Below are 20,675 nucleotides of genomic sequence, written 5' to 3'. Positions count from 1 at the left end.
CAGGTGTGCGGGCGTCCCTCCCCAAGGCCCAGGTGGTGGGCTGCTCTCAGCTCAGGGGAACTTCCACTTCACATGGAGAGGCCCCTGGAGCCCCCTCCCCTGGGAGCACTTGGCTCAAGTCCCCAGCTGGACCCCTGTGCGTCCCAGTCCACCCCTGCTGCCCCCAAGCCCTCATCCCCTAAAAGCATCCCTGGGAGGCCTGATCCCGCCTAGCTCTGCAGACCCACCCTGTGACCCTGAAACACGCCCTGCTTCTGCACTAAAGTGGGTCTCCTCGGGGACTGGGGCTGCCCAATCCCCAGACTGCTCGGCCCCAACTGTCTCTCACCCCAGCAGCACCTCTATGCCCTTCCCCACCCTCATCACCCCTCTCATCACTGTTGGTGTGATGGGGAAAGGATTTGAGAGACTAATTCACACTAAAATGTCAGTGGTTGCTACAGCTCATGACACAGCCCCTCCCAGAAGGATGTGGTTTTTGAAAAGAAGAGCCCAAGTGGGGCAATGCTTAACCCAATACTGGAACTTCAGGGGAAAGGCTTTCCAATGCTCCACACACTCACTGTTGAGTCCCTCCCTCCAGGAGAGGATGAGGCACCCGTGAGTCCTGCAGGCTGGTGGCCAGTGGGGGTTGGGTTGGATTAACTTAGCAGGGCATGCTGGTGGCTGGCAGAGGTGTGGACGATATCAACGAGGCACGTGTGTACCCCAGGCCATGGCGGCCAGCCAAGGAGGGCCCATGCCAGCTCAGTGACGTCCGCCTTATCACAGCCGCTGCCAGAGCACACTTGTTACAACGGCAAATGATGCTGTTTTCTTTTACCTTCACCTGCTCTGACAACAGTTAGAAGATGATTTACTAATAAACACGGGAAGGAAAAAAGCCTCGGTTCTCTCCTTGCTGTCTGAAGCCTGAGGGTGATTGAAAGGCCAGCTGGAGTCATCGCTCAGACCTACATCAGGGCTGGGAACAGGTTCTGGGTGGGGGTCTTTCCTGGTTACCCTCCGAGGCTGGCACAGCTATTGGCAGGTGGTGAGGGGCAGCTCATATCTGGAGGGGGTGAAGGAGGCAAGCCCAAGGGCTGGTGCTGTGAGAGTGCCCCTCGCCCTCGTGGACAGGCCCCTCCTCTCTGGGTGCCAATCTCTCTGACTGGTTGGGAGGCAGGTGCCTTCGAGGCTGCTGGAGGCTGGTAACTCTGAGGGACCTTATCTCCCGGCCATCCTGTGCCCCAGCCCTACAGTGGCTCCCACGGGGTTGCTGCTCCCCCAGCCACACACCCCCAAGAAGGCTGGCACCGCCTGGCACTCCCTGAGACTCGACAAGCTGGGGCTGCCCTCTCACCCTTCATGCTGTACCCTGAGCATGCTGGTGACAAGATGGCTTTTGGGGGCCACAGTGGGGCCTGGCATGGGTCTGCTAGTGTGGCCGTGGCCTCAGAGACTGCAGGGTTGGTGCAGGAGCCAGGAACACTGAGCCATTGGTCCCACCCTTCCCCAGCTTCCGGCCGCGCCTGGAACCTGGCCTGGGAAACGCCTCTCGGAGAACTGGCTGTGAGGGTCACCCCTCCAGTGATGGGGAGACAGGACCCACTCCAGCAGGGGCTGGAGGCCTGGGGGCTCAGAGCCTCGAAGGACTCAGGAGAAAGGCTGTGTCTCTTCATGCTTCAACACCGTGCAATAGGGAACTGGAGGCAGGGAAGAAGGACCAGTGCTGCAGTGGGCAGCCCCCAAACTCACCAGCCAGGACTCCATGTTGCAGGGGGTCGGTCCTGGGGCCCAGAGGCTCAGTCAGGCCTGACCCTGCTGCTGCCTGTGAGGGAGACCCCGAATTCCCCAGGCTGGGTCTCTATGGGCTGGGTACCTTCCTGGGTCCTTCAGGAGAAACCCTGTCCCCGTCGGGGTCCTGGTATATCCTGGGGCTGCACCAAACCCCTCGGAAGGCCACCCCAGGCCCTGCCCCCATGCAGGTCGTGTCCTCCCTCTGCCTCCCAGCACTACCTACCCTTCACCTGTGGTCCTGCAGCCTCCCCCGCTGTTCCCGCCTGGCCCACCCACCTGCACAAATGCACTTCCGGGCAGACAGACCCTAACCCCGCGCGATCTGAGTGGCCCCATTTCTTTGGGGTACAACAAGACTAATTTGGGGGTTGCAGGCCACCTCCAGGGACCCAGGCGAGCTGGATGGCCACCAGATTGCATCTGCTCAGGAGCCCCCCCGGGAATTCTGGGGACCCGCCACCCCAAGCACAGGCTCTGGAGTTGGGCATCTCCTCCCCCTCCATGGTCACAGGTGCTCATCCAGTGTTGGACATTCCCCCTTCCTGTCAAGCTGGGGAGGGGAGAGGGGCCAACGCTACCATGGACAGATGGGGACACAGAGAGGAGGATGCTGCCCGCTGGGCCCAGAGGGCCACTCTGGACCTTCTCTGTCCTCTCGCCCTGAGGTCTGTGGCCACCCTGCCTCCAGGTGTCCTTCCCGAGCCTCCAGGATGTGGCCAAGAGACCCTGCATGGCTGGGCCTCCATCTCCACCCACAGTCTCTAAGGCCCCACGGCTAGGCCCATGACGGCAGGGTCCCCAGATCAGCGGCAAAGTGGGGATGGCTGTAGACATGACCGGGAATTAGCCGGGAGTTGGCGTTGGTCTGGCCAGGCCTATGGCCCATAGTCTGGAAGCCAGAAGGTTCCAAAGTCTCCACTTAGGGTTGAATCCTTCTGGGTGCCAGTCCACCCACTTTTGCTTCAAGGACTCAGATTTTCAGAATGAGATGGTGGGGAATTCAAGGTGCCCCTGGGGCCCACGGAGACAGTTCCCGGCCCTGGTGGGTCAGGACGCTCCTGGGAGGTGGTGGCCTGGCCGGTGGTGCCTCCTGCCTCCACTTCTGGGCAGGAATGGACCCCACGGGCCTTTTTCACACCTTCTGCTCATGTTTTCTCAGCTCCATGAGCCCTGACTGCCCATCTGAGGGGCTGGCCCAGGCCAGCTTAGCCTAGGCGGCCACGCTGTGTGCCTCCGTATATCCCAGGCCATCTCCTCAAAGCCCTGGGGTCCCAACGTGTGCAGCCAGATCGAGGCTTGTCAGGAGTTAGCGCTCCACCACCAGACAATCTGAAACTCCTTCCGGGGGAGGCAGGGGTCCCCCGCCCAGGGAGGGACGCCGGGCGTGCTGGGTGATCGAGGCACAGATGGCCATGGCTCCTGGTGGGCTGGCAGCCCGTTGTCACGGTAGCGTCTTGCGTTGGGAATGTCTCCCCTGCTCAGAAAACGTGAATTTCCTGCAATGTCCAGCGGCAGGCACTGGAGAAGGTAGTATTAAGTGGAATCAAAGGAACATTAAACAAAGCAGGAACGATTTACAATAAATTACGTTAATGCTGTTGGAGCCTCCGCCTCTGCCAGGCCCTGGTGGTGGCCCGGGTGCAGGCGCCACATCTGCTACTGCAGTTCCCTGACGCTGCAGCTGGGGAGGCTGCCCCACCGTCCTCACACCTGGAGGGGCGTCCCTTGGGAGGGGCTGCTTGAATACGGGCAGTTGACAACTTAACCCATTTAGCCAAAAAGATCAACGATGTACCGGTACCCAGTGTGAAGAGGGGGCAGGAATCAGAGGACCTCCCTCCTAGCTGGGAATTAGCCGGGAGTTGGCGCTGGTCCTCTGCTAAAGTCCCAAACCTCAGAAGGGACCCCGTGAGTGAATCTGCCTGCAGGCAGTGGGCGGGTAGAGCTGGGGGGGCTGTGGAGAAAACAGGGTTTGGGGGGGAGAAGATGGGCTGACATCTGCATCCAGCCTGCCGCTTTCCCATGGCCCCTTCAAGGTCCTCTGGAAGCACCCAGGCTGGCTCAACGCCCCCCATTTCTTCCCCCCAGGTCAGCCCTCGTCTCTCCCCCCTCAGGAGCAGTCTTGTCGGGGGGCACTCAGCAGCTCAGGCTGGAGGGGCTGTACCCACTCCACCGCACCCTGAGGGGGCTGCACCCCCAGATTCAAGTCTGAGACACCCCCCTAGGAGGAGTTCCTGGAGGCTGCCCTGACTTACTGGGGCGGAGGCTGAATTCCCATGTGCGCACCCCCTCCCTGGCCAGCTGTGAGGCCTCGCCCTGGCCCCATGATGTTGCAAGGTGGCCCTCCAGAGTCCTCGATGCCTGAGGACGCTGAGGAACAGGCGGGCACCCCAAAGGGTGCCAGCTCTGGTCCCCTCGGGCCCATCTCTATCCCGGGGCAGCCCTGCGAGGACTGCCCATCTCCCCCCCTACCCCCGTCTCAGGGTCAATAAAAACGGCCATGGCCACGGTCACAGGCGTTCATCCAGTGCTGCACCTTCCCTGTCCCACTCCCAGCTCGTTGGGATGTTGTCCCCACGCCACACAGTTACCAGATTGGGTGGGGTTCTCAGGATATTCCGAGTGGGGCGGCCACCACCTCAGTCAACTTTGGGAACATTTTCATCACCCCAAAAGGACACTCCACTACATTCCCCTCCCTCCACCCCATGGCAATCTATGGATTTCCCAGGTCTGGACATTCCACGTCTGTGGAATCCCCCACCGCGTGACCTTGCGTCTGGCTGCTGGCACTTGGTATCATGGTTTCAAGACTCGTCTGTGTCTGTGCTTCACTCCTCTTCGTCGCTGAGTTGGATTCCACTACATGCACCGACCACGTGCAGTTCATCCGAGGGTCTGTCAACGTTGGGTAGCTTCACCTTTTGGCTGCAGTGAATCCTGCTGCTGTGAACTCTCGTATGAAGTGTCCGGATGTAGTTCTTCACTTCTCTTGGTCACATACCTGGGAGTGGAATTGCTGGTGGCTTGGTAACTCTGTGTTTAACCGTTGACAGGAACTACCAGTTCAATAACACTTTTCACCTGATGCAGGTCTTTTTTCCCAGAGGAGGCAACTTAAGGCTCAGAGAAGTCAAGACACTTGCCCAAGGCCACACAGTCAGTTGGTGGCAGAGCTGGGATTCGAACCCAGGTCCTGTGGTTACAGAGCCCGAGAAAGGCCCTGAGCCTCACTGTAATAAGGTGGAATGATTCTGCACTCAGTACTGTTAAGGCTTAGGCATTTCATATTGAAACTTTCAAAAATTGTTGCTGTGGGACTTCCCTGGTGGCGCAGTGGTTAAGAATCCGCCTGCCAATGCAGGGTACACGGGTTCAATCCCTGGTCCAGGAAGATCCCACGTGCTGCAGAGCAACAAAGCCCGTGTGCCGTAACTACTGAGCCTGCGCTCTAGAGCCCACGAGCCACAACTACTGAGCCCACGTGCCTCAACTACTGAAGCCTGCACGCCAAAACGAAGAGTAGCCCCCACTCGCCACAACCAGAGAAAGCCCGTGCACAGCAATGAAGACACAACGCAGCCATAAATAAATAAATAATTTTTTTAAAAAGTTGTTTAAAAAAAAAATTGTTGCTGAGTTAAAATTTCAGGCAATATCTGAGGTCCTTGGAGAAAGGGCAGCCCCCTTTGTGAGCTGGGGGCTGGGTGCCTACCGCCCCGCAGTCTCCAGGCCCCTGCCCACCATGGGGGGGGGTCACCCCACCCAGCACAACTTGGGTAGGGGGGCTGTAGTTCAAGGCAAGCACAAGCCCCTGCCGCTGTCCAGTCAGCACACATTCATTTAGCACCTACTGTATGTCAGGCACTGAGCAAAGGAGACTCACTGCTCCCACCCTCGAGGGTCTTGTGTCCAAAGCCATGGAGTCGTGCAGCTGGAGAATGAAGGTTTAGAAGTTTCCATGCTCCAGGGTGACCTACCACGCTTTCTCCTGCTTTTGAAGTCTGGGAGCTCAAAGGCCACACCCCACAGTCCCCCTTCCCTCCCACACTGACGCTAGGGAACCTGAGCTGGCTGGCCAGGGGTGGGGACCAAGCCCTCTGAGCCTCTATGGGCAGAGGCAGGCGAGCGAGGGCCAGCCTGCAGGGTGCTGGCCACGCAGGCATACACACTCGGGGTGCCCGCCACCCCAGTTTAACAATCCCTCCCTGGGCACCTGCTATTTCACCCCAGAGCCCTGCAGCGGGCACCTGGCTCAGGTGGGACCCAGCCCCCTCCCTCCCTCCCTCCTAGCCCTTCATAGACCTGTCGTGCCATCCCAAGTAGATACACTAGATAAGATATAAAGCACCCAGTTAAATTTGAATTTCAGATATAAACAAATGTTTTAAGTATAAATATATCCCAACTATTGCATGGGATATACCTATACTAAATGTTATTCATGTTTGTCTGAAATTCAAAGTTAACTGGGCAAACTGTATTTTTGTCTGCTAAATCGGAGACGTCTGTGAGTAGCGTGGACTGTGCCCATTCTGCAGCCAGAGACCAGAGGGAGGCCTGAGGGCTGGGACACCTCCTCCTTCTTGTCCCTGGTCCAGTACTGCCCTGTGGGGACCCAGGAGGCAGAGGAGCCAGGGCCATGGGGAGGGGGGTGGGGGCAGTGGAGTGGCTTGTCGGGGAGACTGGCAGGGGCAGAACAGGCTGATTCTGTGGGAACAGCTTGAGAAATGGACAGGACACTGAAGTGCAAAGGAAACCACTGTGCATTACAACAAATGGCATCATCTGGACACCCGTGTCAATCGGTGCTGTGAGTTTCAAGTAAGAATTTAGAAAAGCCTCACCTTTAGTGCCTGCTTCGTCCTGGGGGCAGGGGTACCATGTCCAGCACGTCACCCCTTGAGCTAGGGTGACAGCCGAGGATGCTCGGGCCCAGGCAAGCATGGATCTGGAGTAAGGCGCTTGTCACTGGAGGCGTCTCAGCTGGGCAGGGGTCCAGGCTTGTGCTGGCTCTGCCGCCTGCCCTGAAGGCCACTCCCTGCAGAGCCTGGCCTCCAGCCCCACACACGCCAAGGGAAGCACCTCTGGGCCTGGTTTCCAGGTAGCGGGGAGCTGGGCCCTGCTCCTTGGTGACGGTGGCAGGTCCAAGAGGTGTAAGGTGGGCTCAGAAGGGCTGGGGTGGGGGAGTGACTGAGGTGGATCGGCCACCTGCAGAAGCCCCAGGCCCCCGCCTTTGAGGTATGAACCCCCGGCAGTGGCTGGGAGGGATCCGGGCTCAGCCTTCACTCCTCTGGACGTGCTCAACTGCTGGGTAACCAGCACCTCACCTCTGTCAGCCTTTGCTCAGGTCACCGCTCCTGCCACTCATGCACCCGCTCAGTGTTTCCTGGCCACCCCCCAACCTCCGGGACAGGCACTTGCCAGGCATCGCAGGCACATTAAACATGACACCGTGGCCGCCCTCGGGAGCCCCAGTCTGGCCTGAACACCGCGAGGTGAGTGCTGTGGGGGAGGTATGTGGGGTCGGAGAGGCCCTGGAGCAGGCACCGCTGGCAGGAGGGCGCTGGCTAAGCATGGGCCAGGCAGGAGCATCCCAGCAGTGGGCACTGCAGGGCCAGGGCTGGGGCCTGGAGGGGACTTTGGCTGGTGGGTCTGTGGTCCAAAGGCACAGTGGGGCAGGACAGGCTGGAAGTGGGACGGAAGTGGGTCATGCCAACTTGAGGAGGCTTGACCCAGTGGGGTCTTCTGGATGGAAAGGGGTGTATGGAGGGGAGGGGGACGGTTGGAGAGGGAAAGAGGAGGCCATCTGAAAGGCAGGAGAAGGGACCGATGTGATATGAGGGGTCTTGTGGGCTCCAGCCAGCCTGAGGGGGAATGGGGTGCCTGGGCACAGAGCAGAGTGGCTGGGTGGGGGTGGTGAGCTTGGGCAGGCACCCACAGGTCCTGATGGAGGTGATCATGCTGCCCACTGCCCCACGGCCCAGCCTGCCAAGGTGGAGGGCCCCCAAGGTAGCCTGAAACCCCCCCCCATTGCAGCCATGTGCCCCCAGGGTACGAGTCCACTCCTGGGGAGGTGTCTAGTTTCTACTTGCTGCTGACTGAACCAATGGGCCATTTGCCCTCCGCCCCCATCTTTGTCAAGAAAAAGCTTTGCCCTTAAAAAAAAAAAAAAAAAAGAGGAAATAGCAAAAAGCAGAACCAAATTTTCCAAGGCCAGGAGGATTAAAAACAATCTGAACGCTCTGTTCAGTTTAATTAAATACTTTTAATGCCAATTTCCAAATTGTCCTGTGCTTCATCTCTCCAACATTCCTTTCTAGCGATGTGAATGTATTACTGCTTCATTGTTTCTAATGCTATTCTCCCGTCTCATACCAATCCATGATCTGTTCCTCATTTCCCGTCTGCAGGGTGAGCTGTCCCCTGCGCGGTGCAGTCTCCCTCTGGCTGAACAACTCAGGCCTGAGACGCATCGCCCTCAGCCTCATGGCTGAGCCTGCCACGCGGGCTGGGTGCCATCGGATGCCACACACACAGAGTCAGTGAGTATCAGTCCACAGAACTCAACGCCTTCAAGAACAAAGTTCTCAGTTGTGCTGGTTGGAGCCGGAGGTGGTGGGAGGTGGTCTCCTTCCAGGACCTTCAGGTGGATAATGCCCTTCCAGTGTCTGTGCAGCCTCACCGGTCTATAAATGGGTCATGGGACACCTGAAGGCTACAGGCTTTGTCAGCTTAGAGATGCTGTCTTTAAAAAATAACACCTATTTAAAAAAATCCATGCCCTGTCCCTTCCGCAGATGTCCAAAGGACAGAGTGCACAGAGCAGGGTGACAGTCTGTCACATTTAGAATTCCCTGCACCATGGGGCCCCGTGGGAACCCCTGCCCTGCCCTGCCCGCCCTCACCACCCCACTTCATGGCGGGGTCCCTGCAGGGCACCTCAGGCTATCTCTGGTTCTTCCTGCTCCTCAGCTCTCTCTTGCCTGCCACAGGGCCTTTGCACAGTCTGCTCTTGCTGCTGGGAAGAACGCCCTGCTTCTCTTCCAGCTGCTTTCTTGTCCTCAAATAGATCCTCTACCCCCTATCTCAGCTCTGAATGGCACTTAACACAGCTTTTAACTATTTTCTTCCTCTAGCCACAAATTTGTTTGTGGCTGCCTCCCAGCTGGAATGAAGCTCCAAGGGAAAAGGACAGGGCCTGTACTGGCCACCGCCACTGCCTCCCCAGTTCCACGCAGGGCCTGGCACACTGTCGACCTCCCACTAATTTTTGTCCAGCAAATCACTAACAGTTCCCCAGCTAGAACCAATCTTGAGCAACGTTTAATGAGATGGGCATTGTGAAAAGGATCAGGAGGTCCAGGTGACCCCTGCCCAGGATCCTGCTGAGGATTTCATGTCTACCCCACCCTTGCAAGCTTCCCTGCAGGGCTCCATCCTAGGCCCAGGGCTCTCCCAGTCCCTCTCTTAGGTGGCTGGATCACTAATTGCTCTTTGAGGGCCTTAATTACTGGTCATGGCCCTCCATCTCTAAGTAGTAGCATTAAGATAGAGTAAATGTTTTCCTTTTCTTGAGAAGTTCACATATACAAGAGGAGGTGCTGCTGAGCAGTGATGGGCAAGCGCAGGACACCGCCTGGGTCTTGCATGGGACCTGCCATGGTCCTGCCTTCCTGTCTTCCTCACCCCAGGGCCCAGCGTTGGAGGAGGGCACAGGGCCTCCTGGGGCCTTCCCTTCTCCCCGAACAGCACGTCCATCCCATTCTGGATGCGCTCTTTGCAGAGCCACCGCGCAGGTGGTGAAGGCCGGGTTGGCAGTGACTTTGCCAGAGCCTGTCCAGGTCTGGGGGTCCTCACGTGGGCCCTCCCACCCACCCATCCACCCGAGCAATGGGTGAGGCCTGAGGCCCCAGGAGGGCCGGCCTGTGTGGACCAGCCGCCCCGCTCTTTATCCAGCGCTGAGAGTAGGCTTGGAAGGAGTGAGGTCACACCCGGAGCCAGCAGACTTGTGGTCGTGGGGAAGTGGAAAGCCCTGCAGAGCCTCAGGGGCCAAGGGGCCGGGAGGGACCCCAGAGCACAGGAGGAGGTGCTCTATCCCTCGTCTCAGTGTGAGAGTGCGGGGCTACGGGAGGGTCTGGCCCCTTCCCCAGGGTCCCACAGGTCTCGGTCGGTCCAGGAGGGAGCTAGGCGAGGGACAAGTTCAAAGAAGCTGCCGTAGGTGCGCTTGTGTGCGCGCGCGCGTGTGTTGGGGGGATGCGGATGCACGAGAACCCAGAATCCCACCCACGGATACAGCAGCACATCACACGCGCGGTCACACCCAGGACACCCATGCGGAGGGGGAGGGGCACGCCGCCCGCGGTCAAGGCCTCAGCGCGCCGCCCAAGCCCGCCAGCCTCGCCCCCTCGCCGACCCCCGCCCGCGGCGCGGAGGGCCAGGGGGGTGAGCCCCGCTGCGGGGAGGGGGGAGGGCCGGCCTCCGCGGCTCCGGCCGCCCCCGCAGTTGGGGGCGGGGAAGACGCCGGCGCCACTCCCCCGCCCCCGCCAAGCTTCTCCGCCAGCGCCCCCTGGCGCCCCGTTGGCTAGGAGTGGGAGGGTGGGGGCGCGGTGGGGGGCTCGGGCGGGCCCAGCTCCGCCCTCCCGGGTGGGGGGCGGGGCGCTCTCCGCGACGGGGGAGGGGCGGCTCGCGCGCGCGCCTCTGGGCGGAGCGGCCCCTCCCCGAGCCCCCCGCCCAACCCCGCCCCCCGCGCCGGCCCGGCCACGCCCCGCCCCCGCCCAACCCCCAGCTCACTCTGAAGTTTCCTGCGCCGAGTGCGGACAGGTTCCGGGCTCGTTCACCGCCCCGCCGCCCGGTTCGCGTCCCCCGCGCCCCGCGCCCGTCCGCCCCGCGGACCCCTCTGCGCCGGGTCGCCTCCGCCGTCGCTGCCGGGTCAGCCGGAGCGGGAGCAGGAGCGGGATCCGGCGGGCCGGGGGCGCGGGCCGGGGGCGCGGGCCGGGGGCTGCGGCACTCCAGCCGGGGCCGAGTGCCGTGCCGGTCCGCGGTGACCGCGCCGCCCGGGCGATGCCCGCGGGGACGCCGCCGGCCGCCGGAGCGAGGTGAGACGCGGCGAGGACGCGCGCCCCACTGCGCGCCGGGACCCTCTTTAACTTGAGGCAGCCGGCGAGGGAGCCCCTGGGGCGCCTGCCCCCGCCCCGGCGGTGGGGGAGGGGCCGCCCAGCCCTCGCCGGAGGGAGGGGGCGGGCGAGGGCGGGGGGCGCATTTGTCTCTAATGAGAAAAGACAAAGACATCCCGGCGGCCGTGGCTGTTTCCTCGGACCCGCTCCACCCGAGGCGGGCGAGGGTGTTGTTCTCGGGACCCGGTTACCGGCTGTCCCCCGCAGGTGCTACCCGCCGCTACCATGACAGAGAGCGTGCAGGCGGCCGACGAGGTCCGAGTGCCCCTGGGCGCGCCAGCCCCGGGCCCTGCGGCGGGGGCGTCCCCGGCGAGCCCTGGGGCCCCGGGGCCAGAGGCGGAGCGGGGGTCGAGGCCCGGTGCGTCGCCCCCCCAGAGCCCGGCGGCCGAGCGCGGCGCGGAGCTGGGCGCCGACGAGGAGCAGCCCGTCCCGTACCCGGCACTGGCGGCCACCGTCTTTTTCTGCCTCGGGCAGACCACGCGGCCGCGCAGCTGGTGTCTCCGGCTGGTCTGTAACCCATATCCTTCCCGGGCCGTCGGGGGTGCGGGGATCCGGGGCATGGGGGTCTGGGGCGCGGGACCTCCTCCGCGTGTGCCTCCCACGCTCGGGCTCTCTGGCCTCAGCGCGGGCTGGGTGCGTTGGGGACGCAGGGCAGGGGCGCGAGAGCAGCGCTCCTCCGAGAGAGGCGGCCCCGGGCCGCGCTTTGCGGGGCGGCAGGGGTGACTCTCTTGATACGAATGGGGTGTTCCCTCTTCACAGCCAGCTCGGGACGGAGAGGGTGGAAGAGAAGAGGCGAGGCCACCGCGGGCTTGGAGTGGAGAGGGATCGGCAGGGAGGGGTGGGCGGAACTCCGTGCGCCCCCATGGGTGCTCGTCAGGAAGGGAATTCTCTCGTCTGGGTTTACACAACGTCTAGCCTGAGGCAGGATCCTAGCGTGGAGGAGGAGGCCGGCGGGACCTCAATAAGAGAGCAAAGTTTTCATCCTGTTCCTTGCGCTTCGAAGAGCCTAGGAGACCCTAGGGGGCCGGGAAGCGGTGCGCTCTCGCTGGTCCTTTTCCGTGGAGAGAGGCAGTGACGTTGGTTGTGAACTCGCCTTTTCAGGCTGAACTCGGTGTTGGGGTTGATTTAAGTCATGCGCAGCTGGGGGGTGGGGGGCAGGGAGGCAGTTGGCACCACACTCGGGCACACTGGTGTCGCTTCTCTCCGTGCTTCCCTAGCCGGAAGGGGCTCCCCCTTTTTGCTCTTGGTGAGATGGACACAGACTTTCAGAGAAGGTTCCAGATCAGAGGTGGGTCGAGTAGGGGGCATTTCTGGGACGCAGGTAGCAGTCTGGTGGCCCCCAGCAGGTGGCCTTTGGGGACTGTCAGCAGGCCCTGTGTCCCAGTTGGTTCTCCCACTGGCCTGTGGAGCTCGTTGCCAGGTGGCTGGGCTGTGGGCGCCAGGCATTCCCTCCCCCTGGCCTGGAGGGATTGGATGACAGCACGGTGGGGGTGCTGAGGAGAGGAGGCTGACAGGGGCAAGACCTTGCACGTGAACTTCCCTTGTCTGGTGTGGAGGAGACAGGCAGAATGAGCGATGCGTGTATATATTTTTCCTATCGTGTGTGTCTAACTGTACAAACATCACACACGAAGAGGAATTTGTATCAGGAAAGTAATAAACCGTGTCTTTTTTTCTTTTCTGAAATTCAAACGTGGGCTGAGTCAGGTTAGCCCCCTGGTTGTGAAGGGAGTCGTTGTGGCCTGGGTAGAGGGTGATGGCCCCGGGGCCGCCACAGTGTGGCAGCAGGCTCCACTGCCTGCCTTTGTCCCGCAGCCCCTCGGTGGGCTTGGCAGCCCCCCCTCCCCCGGAGCAGCTGAGTTTGCAGGGTGGCTGTAGGCTAGTCTTCCCTCTAGAACCCTGGCCATTTCCAGGCCACCTCATTTTGGCAGGAAGGTGGCCTGGCTGGGTGAGGTGGTAGGGGATGGGGTGGGTGACCTAAGGCCCTGGGACCTGAGGCTGCCCTTTCTGCGTGTCTGTCTTTTCCAAGCATACGCAGAGACCAGATAGGGAGGGATCCCAGTGGGCCTGCACTTTCTCTTTCCTGACAGCCCCTGGTCTGGCTGCTCTGTCCCCTCTCGGCCCAGGGAGTCTTCCAGCCTGACCCTGTGTTCTGGATGTTCCTGGCGGGCTATGTCCTTCAGGACATCTAACAAGGTTGTTTGTGTTACTTAGTGCAGGGGTGGTGGGGGGATGCCACATGCATGTGGGATGAGGCCCAGGGAGGGGGGATGGGACTGGCTGGGCCAGTGTCCCTGTCCCTGGGCTTCTCATGACTCCAGGAGCAGGAGGGTGCTTAGAGCAGGAGGAGAGCTCTCAGCCAGGGAAGAGCACCCCTTCTGACTGGCAGGGGTGTGGAGGAGCTCAGGTCCCAGGATCATTTTACCCTGGACTGGCCGTGGAAATGCTGCATCTGTTGAGTGGGGTGGGCTTGTCAAGCCCCCAGCGTGTGGGGACGGCTGCTGACCCACAGCAGATGCCAGGCCCTGGTGCTGGGGTGCCTCGGCCGCAGGGAGAGCCTAAAATAAGCCAGCCCGCCTGGACAGGTGGGGACTGGCCCCCTCGGGGAAGCCCGTGGGCCTCAGCAAGGCTTTCCAGAGCGCTTCAGATTCTTGGGAGTCGGGAGTGGTGGCCTTGAGAGAGGCAGGAGCTTAGAGGGCGGCCTGTGGTTTTCTAGGGACTGCCTGTTGTCTGTCCTGGGGCCGAGGGTGTGCGCCTTGGCCTTGGTCTCCTGCCCTGCAGGTGGATGTCGTGTTGGCGGCGCCCACCATCCTTTCCTGGAGGCTTTACTGCTGTGGAGGGTAAACTCAGAGAGGGAAATGGGATAATTGGGTTTGCTCTGGGAACCCACACTCCGTAAAGCAACTCCTCGCTCCCTGGACGCTGGCAGAGTCCCAGCTGGTCCGCTGAGCCCAGCCCTGAACAGGGATGAGATAGGCAGTTGGAACACAGGAAGAGGCCTTACTTAAGTCTCGGACTTTCCGGAACCCCCGCGTGGACGGCCCCACACACAAATGAACACATGTGTTCTGTCGTTGCCTTAAGGGATACCCGATCCACTGTAGAGGAGCTTCCAAGGATAGCACCTATCAATAATGATTTAGTTTGCTTTTTGAAAACATAATTGTGTTAGAACTTTTGGGGCGAGTGCTGTTTCTCCTACACAGGTTTATTTATAGAGGAAGGTGGGTGGGATCTATGTGTTGTAGCCCGAGAGGCTGGGTTGTGTTCTGCCCGGGCTCCCCTGGGGTTCCTGACTTGGCGCTGCCTGTGATGCAGCTGCCATGTCCCAGCACCCAGGCCAGGAGGGGCCTCCCAGGGGTGCCGGCTGGGAAGGGGGCCCTGCCGCGGTTGCCACGTGAGCCACAGGGGCTGGCTGTGGCCCCGTTGGGGTGCGTAGGGACTAGGAGGTGGCCAAGGAGGCACTTTGGGGCTTGGGGATGGTGGACACCTCCAGGAGGTGTGTCCCAGGGAATGGGCACCGAATGCCCTGAGCATAGGGTTCAGAGAAGACAAAGGACATGACAAGGTCACACGGCTGCTGGAGGACAGAGCTGGGTGAGCCTGGCCCGACGCTGGAGTTTGAGTATCTGGCTGGGCCCTACCCGGCAGGGAGGTGAGACTGATGCATCCAGGTCCTTGAAGGCATTTTGTAAAAATCAATGCCCCAAACTGTCATGCCGCTCGCTCTGTGGTTGCTGCCTGCACCTGGGCTCCTGGCGGGCATGGGTGCCTCAGCGAGGACACACAGGGCATTGATGTGGAAAAGGGTGGGCCACCATCTGCCCTCACCTGCCCCCCACAGCCTCCTCTGGCTCCACAGACTGGACATGAGCAGACGGTCTTGTGTCCTTCTCAGCCTCCTGACCCTGTGGCCATGACCCCTGAGCACTGTGTGGGCACAGGCCCGGGGGCACTCCCTCCTCTGAGCCCACACACCCCCCCCCCCCCAGTACCTGTTCCTGGGCCCCTCACCTTGACGCTAGTGTGTGTTTGTTTCTCTGGACCTGGAGTTCCCGGGCCGCGGTCCCCAGACTGGGAGCCTCGCGGCCCTAGGCCGGCCGGGCTCACATGTCTGAAGGGGCTCTGGGCTCCCCAGGGCTCTGGGATGGATGAGGCCGCCCCAACTTCCTCTGACTGGAAAGGAAAGGGGTTGCAGTACGTGTGTCTGTGTGTCCATGTGTCTCTGGATCTGCCCCCGCCCCATGCTCCGAGGGCCTATGTTGTGCCCTGGGGTGGGGAGGGGAGTGGAAGTAGAGACACCCCCAGCAGTGGAGATAGGAGTCCATAGTAGGGGAGCTTCCTGGGGAGGGACATTTTCCTGACAACTGGGGAGGGCAACAGTGGAGTGGCAGATCTCTGAGCACCTGCAGGAGGTGGGGTGGGGGGAGCCCCGTCCCTGGGGTGGCTGCTTCTGTGGTCCCTGGACATGGGCCTGAGCTCCCATTGGACCCTGAGTTTGGAGCAGGGCTGTGATGTGTCATCCTCTTGGCTTATGTGTTCAGGAAGGCTTCCTGGAGGAGGTGAGGCTGGGTTGGGCTGTTTGGGTGGATATGAGAAGTAACAGGAAGGCCTTGGGGCAGGAGGGTGTAGAAGGGGGAATTCGTGTGAGCTGGGAATTGTCTGCCCGGGAGGGCCCTGGCTGTGTCCATGTCACGTTCAGTGTCATTAGACTGCCCAGGAAGCGTCCTGGCTGAGCCCCCTGCACCTCCTCCCCAGCGGCCTGGACTTCTAGCCATTCCCCACCAGGTATCCACAGAGCCCTGATCTGGGCAGACAGTTGGTGTCCCTCCAGCTTACTGGTGGCCTGATTAGTAGGCAGAGGCCCGTAAGTGCTGATTAAGTGCCCTGTGTGTGTGGCATGGTGAGGCCGAGTGTGGCCCCCACCCCCACATCTGCTGCCCAGCTGGACCCTGGGAATGTTGTGGGGGTGGGGAGAGCGGAGCAGAGCGGGGTGGGGGCTCCTGCAAACACTCGCTGTGGGGTGGCCTCACTATACAAGCCTCTCCTGTCCTGAGATCTGTGCTGGGCCCACCAGGTTCTCCCAGCAGGCCCACGCTGGGACTCGGCCAGCTTCCACCGTGTGCCCGGCAAGGCTATCCTGATTGTGGTGGGGGTACTTGGGTGGGTGGGTTGGGTGGGCCACATGGAGGCTGTTGGGGGCTGGGAGTCAGGGAGACTCTGCTTGATGGACACAGGGGTCTGTGGAGGGAGGAGAGCTGGAGGCGGGTGGACGTGGAGCAGGGGTGTCCCAGGCAGAGGAATGGCACATGCAAAGGCCCTGAGGTGGCTAGAATGTGTCCCTGCAGCTGGAGCAGGTGGGGGGTGTGTGTGAGGTGAGGGGGAGGAAGGGTAGGGTGGGTCGTGGGGAGGGAGACCAGGAAAGGCCTGTGAGCATGGTGGGCAGGTGATGGGCTGGCCTGGAGGCTCAGGGAGTGGGTCTGCCTCCACCTGGGGTTGGGGCTCGTGAGGGAGGGGCTGTGTTGGGACCAGGTTTGGGGAGAAGTCAGGAGAGGGCAGGTGGAGGGCACCTCAGGGGCAGAGGCCTGAGGTGAGGACATGGCCAGTGCCACCCCTTCAAAGGAACCTCATGGATGCAGTGGGTGTCACATTCTGACCACCCAAACTCTGTCCTGACTGCGGGAGGCTGCGGGCACCTTCCCTGGCACAGTGGAGCGCTCAGAGGTGGTCTGGGTGCTCCCCGCGCCTTCCAGCGGCAGACAGGCAGAGGCAGCTGCTCCCTCCTGGTTCCAGGGTCAGGATGTGAAGGAATGTGGGGGATGGGCCAGCCTTTCAAACATTGGAGGGATGAGTCCAAGCAGCCCGTCTCTGGCTGCAGAGTCTAGACATTGGCCCCAGCAGTCAAGGTCGGGCGGGAAACACGTTACCTTCTTTTATATGAGTGTTGCACATGCGTCCCCGCCTCCGCCCGCACAGAGACCGCCTGGGAAGGGGTGGCAGCTGTTGCGGCTGAGTTAGGAATATTTTCTTTTCTCTCCTTCTTGCAAGTGGGTATTTAACTCAGTGACACAAAAGACCAGTTGCTTTCTCCTCCCCTCAACGGTTAGCTTTGACAGAACTGGGAACACCTCTGAGTCACGTGGGCCTCAGGCACCCATCCTGGCAGCCGCAGGAGTGATTTAGGGCCCGGCTCCCCGGGGGGGAGATGGGGGAGCGCCTGGGGAGGACCGGTCTTGGAGAGAAGCAGCCCAGCCCTTGCAAGTTGGCAGCGAGTTCGGGCACCGTCCCCAGAGCCAGAGCTTTGCGCCCGCCGCGGATGACAGATGGGGGCTGCTTGGCTGCGTTGTCTTCACATAGTGAGTAGCGGCTCGTTGTCATTTTGTTAAGGAGGGCCCCACCAAACACCCAACACACACACACACACACACACACACACACACACACACACACACACACACACACACACACACACACACACACTCCTCCTCCTCCAGGGGAGGCAAGGCTGTGCTACTCCGTTTGGCCCAGCAGACATGTGGGAGGACCCCAGTGTCCCCAGCTTCTGGGATGCTTTCGCCTCTGCTGCTGGGAGGAGCAGGGTGTCGGCAGTGCTGGAAGAGCCCTGAGCTCTGATTAGTGTGGACAGTTGATGGATGTGCTCAATTAGAGCATGCGGTGGGGACGTTGCCATCTCTGTGGACGTTGCCATCAGGGGGCATCGTGGTGTGAGCATCCTGCCTCTCCATGACCCTGAGCAGCTCTTGGATGCGTGCAGACTTCAGGGGTTTCGGGAGTACCCCTCTTCCTAAATGGGATGCTGACAAGAACCAAGGCCATGTCCCAGAGCAGCCCCCACCTCAGTCTCACCCATAGCTTCTCTCTTTGCCAAAGTTGGGCGCAGATCTGGCAGAGAGGACCCAGAACCCCCTCCACAGGGGCTGCCTGGGTGAAACTGGCCCCCTGCCCCCACTGTGTCTCAACCGGTGCAGGTGTGTCCCCAGCCGTGTCTGGGGTCAGCTCTCCTTCCTGCATGGGGCCCCGGCCAGGCCTCAGCCTCGGCGTCCAGCACAGTTGCCTGAACCTCTCAGGCACGTAGGGAGCTGATGTTAGTGAGATGCTCACGTCTGGGCGAGGTGGGCCAGGCAGGCGGTGATGCTCAGGGCTGGCGTGCAGGCTGGCAGTACGGGGAGGAGGCCAACAGCCCCCTGACCTGCTTGAACCTGGGGAACAGGCCAGTCTTCTTGGGTGGGCACAGGCCGCATCCACTGCCTGGAACTGGGCAAAGCCCGACCTGGCACTGGTGCCAAGAGACCTGGCAGGCGGCGGCCGGCCTACTTGGTCACACTGTCCTCTCCCTGTTCTGGGCTCTGCCAGTGCCCCTGTGCAGCTGGCCTCCAGGTGAGGTCAGGGCACTGGTGCAGCGGGGACAGTGCCCCTTTTCTGGGCTGCAGTGGCCTCTCTGCTCCCCACCTGCACTTGGCGGAGCCCCCGGCTGGGAGTGGTCATGTTTCGGGCCCTCGCTGGCCTGAGGACTGTGGTGGGGGCACCCTGACGCCTCTTCAGGGAGCAAGGCCCCTGAGGTCAGTGACCACCCTCCCCCCGCCAGGAGGTTAGGCCGGGACCTTTGGGATTACTGGGGTCTCCTGGTCACAGGAAGAGGGTCTTGTGGCCCCTCCCTCAGCCTGGGTGGTGGCCCCTCACGTGCCTTGGTTTCTCCCTCATGTCACCTCTTTCTTTTCATCACTGACAGAGCAGGGTTTGCTGGGCACCCTGGTTTGAGGGGTGAAGGGCCTAGTCCAGTTTAGCCGGGCTGGTGAGAGGGTCTTGCAGCAGAGGCTCCGGAGGCCTGATAGGGACACAGCCCCCTCCCCAGGTCTGAGAGTGGCCCAGGGTCCCCCAGCCCCAGCCCACACAGAGGGTGTGCAGAGTCGGATGCATTAATGGAGGGAGGGAGAGGCTGGGGGATTTTCCAGAAGGTGGTAGAGCTTCTGAGGTGGGCTGAATTTGTGTCCCTGAAGCCTGATGCAGCAAAGCAGCGGTGGGCTCTGGGCCCTGTCAGGGTGTCAGAGGCTGGGGTCCCATTGTACCTAAGTGCTGGGGCCACTAGGGCCACCACCCCAAAGCTGAGGGGCCTTGGTGGACGGAGTTGCCTCCTGGACCTTGGTTTTCTGATTTGAGGGGCAGGCCTGTGCCCCTCGATGCCTCTAATTGTGGTTGTTTGTGGCAGTCAGTGCCAGCTGGGCACCCCCATCCACACCTGCCCAGGGGGAGGTCAGGCAGCTGGGGACCATCTGCTGGACCGTGGCCTGAGCGCCTCTCTCTCCTGTGGGAGGAGGATGCCCAAGGAGCTGGGCTGGTGGGCCTGGGCTCCTTGGGGGAGGGGCTTTCGTGGACTCCTCTGGGCCTCCTCTGGCCACCGACGGCTTTTGGGCAGTGCCTATGGACGGAGCTTCCCCCTCAGGTTCTCAGGTGCCAGGCCCGGGTCTCCCACTTGGCGCCTGTAGGGTGACCTCTGAGCCCCAGCTGGGCACCCCTGGAGGTCTGGGGCCAGACGCTGCCTGTCTTGGCCTTGATCTCAGTGGTTCCTGTGACCATAAGGAGGTTCCCACCTGTCAGTGGGTCAGGACACCCACGTCCCCTGAGCCCCGTGTGGAGTGGCCCAGGCCTCTGGAGCTGTGTGCACACCCCGGGCTCTGCCCTCGGTGCTGGCCTGGGGGTGGGGTGGGATCAGGTCCTTTCTGGCCTTGGGGAGCCCCTGAAGGGGACGGAGAAAAACAGACGTGAGGGTGGCAGCATTGGGGCCCCCTGCCCTATGCTGGGGCATCATTGCAGGCCCCAGGAGAGCAGCCAGGGCAGTGGGCATGGGGGGCCGGGAGCAGCCGGAGCAGGCAGGGTGGGCATTTAGGGTGGACAGAGTGTCAGGGATGGGGGTGCAGCATCCAGGGTGTGGCTGTGCATGTGCCCATCGTCCTCACAAACTGGCACATGTAGGCTAGTGCACTGGCTGGAGTGTGCCCAATTCGTGTCCACCCAAACCTCAGAATGTGACCTCACGTGGAGGTGGGGTCTTTGCAGCTGCAGTCAAGTTAGTATGAGGTCAGATTGGGCTGCGGTGGCTCTCAAGCTGATGATGGTTTCCTCCTAAGAGGAGCTGACACGGACGCAAGGAGAAGCCGCGTGAAGGAGGAGGTGGATGCTGGGTGAGGTAGCCACACGCCCAGGAAGCCCAGGGCTCCTGAAGCCACCAGAGGCCGGGAGAGGCCTGGATGGATTCCCCCTCTCAGCCCACAGAAGGATCAGCCTGCTGATACCCTCATCTCGGACTCCTGGCCTCTGGACCGTGACAGGAAGAATTCCTGTAGTGTAAGGTCCCCCGGTCTGTGGTGCTTTGTTTCGGGGGCACCTCCCTAGCTCACACACCTGGGCTGCACACCCGGGCTTGCTCCCTGCTGTACCCCCAGAGGAAGAGGCAGGAGATGGGGACAGGCTGGTGGGATAAACCATGTCAGCCATCCCGGGTCTGCCTCTCCACGAGGAAAAGGGCCTCCTGAGGAGAGGGAAAACCAACTGTGAAATTGGTCATTTGGTCAGACCTCCAGCGGTGTGTCTCTGGGGTTCCTGAGGGGTTGCCCTGCTGCAGGGTTTCCCTGAGGAGGTGTCCATTCACGATGTGGGCCTTCAGGTCTTTTCTGCCGGATGGAGGCTGACATCCTGTCCCTG

The 20,675-nt window shown here is 61.5% G+C and overlaps 1 protein-coding gene across 2 annotated transcripts in view; it reads left to right on the top strand.

The window, feature by feature from the left end:
* Positions 1–11,180: 11,180 nt before the first annotated feature.
* The window catches only part of CACNA1H (calcium voltage-gated channel subunit alpha1 H), a gene marked incomplete at its 5' end in the record, with an annotated part of 62,968 nt that continues 53,473 nt past the window's right edge, over positions 11,181–20,675 (top strand). For both annotated transcript variants that reach the window (XM_082670546.1, XM_082670545.1), the window contains one exon: positions 11,181–11,473. In XM_082670546.1, the coding sequence (XP_082526672.1) occupies positions 11,181–11,473 (293 nt within the window). The remainder of the gene's footprint in view (positions 11,474–20,675) is intronic.

Source organism: Grampus griseus, assembly GCF_964374135.1.
Source record: "Grampus griseus genome assembly, chromosome: 14".
Lineage (NCBI taxonomy): Eukaryota > Metazoa > Chordata > Mammalia > Artiodactyla > Delphinidae > Grampus > Grampus griseus.
Note: the sequence above shows the minus strand (reverse complement) of the source record. Positions and strands in the feature narration are given on the sequence as shown.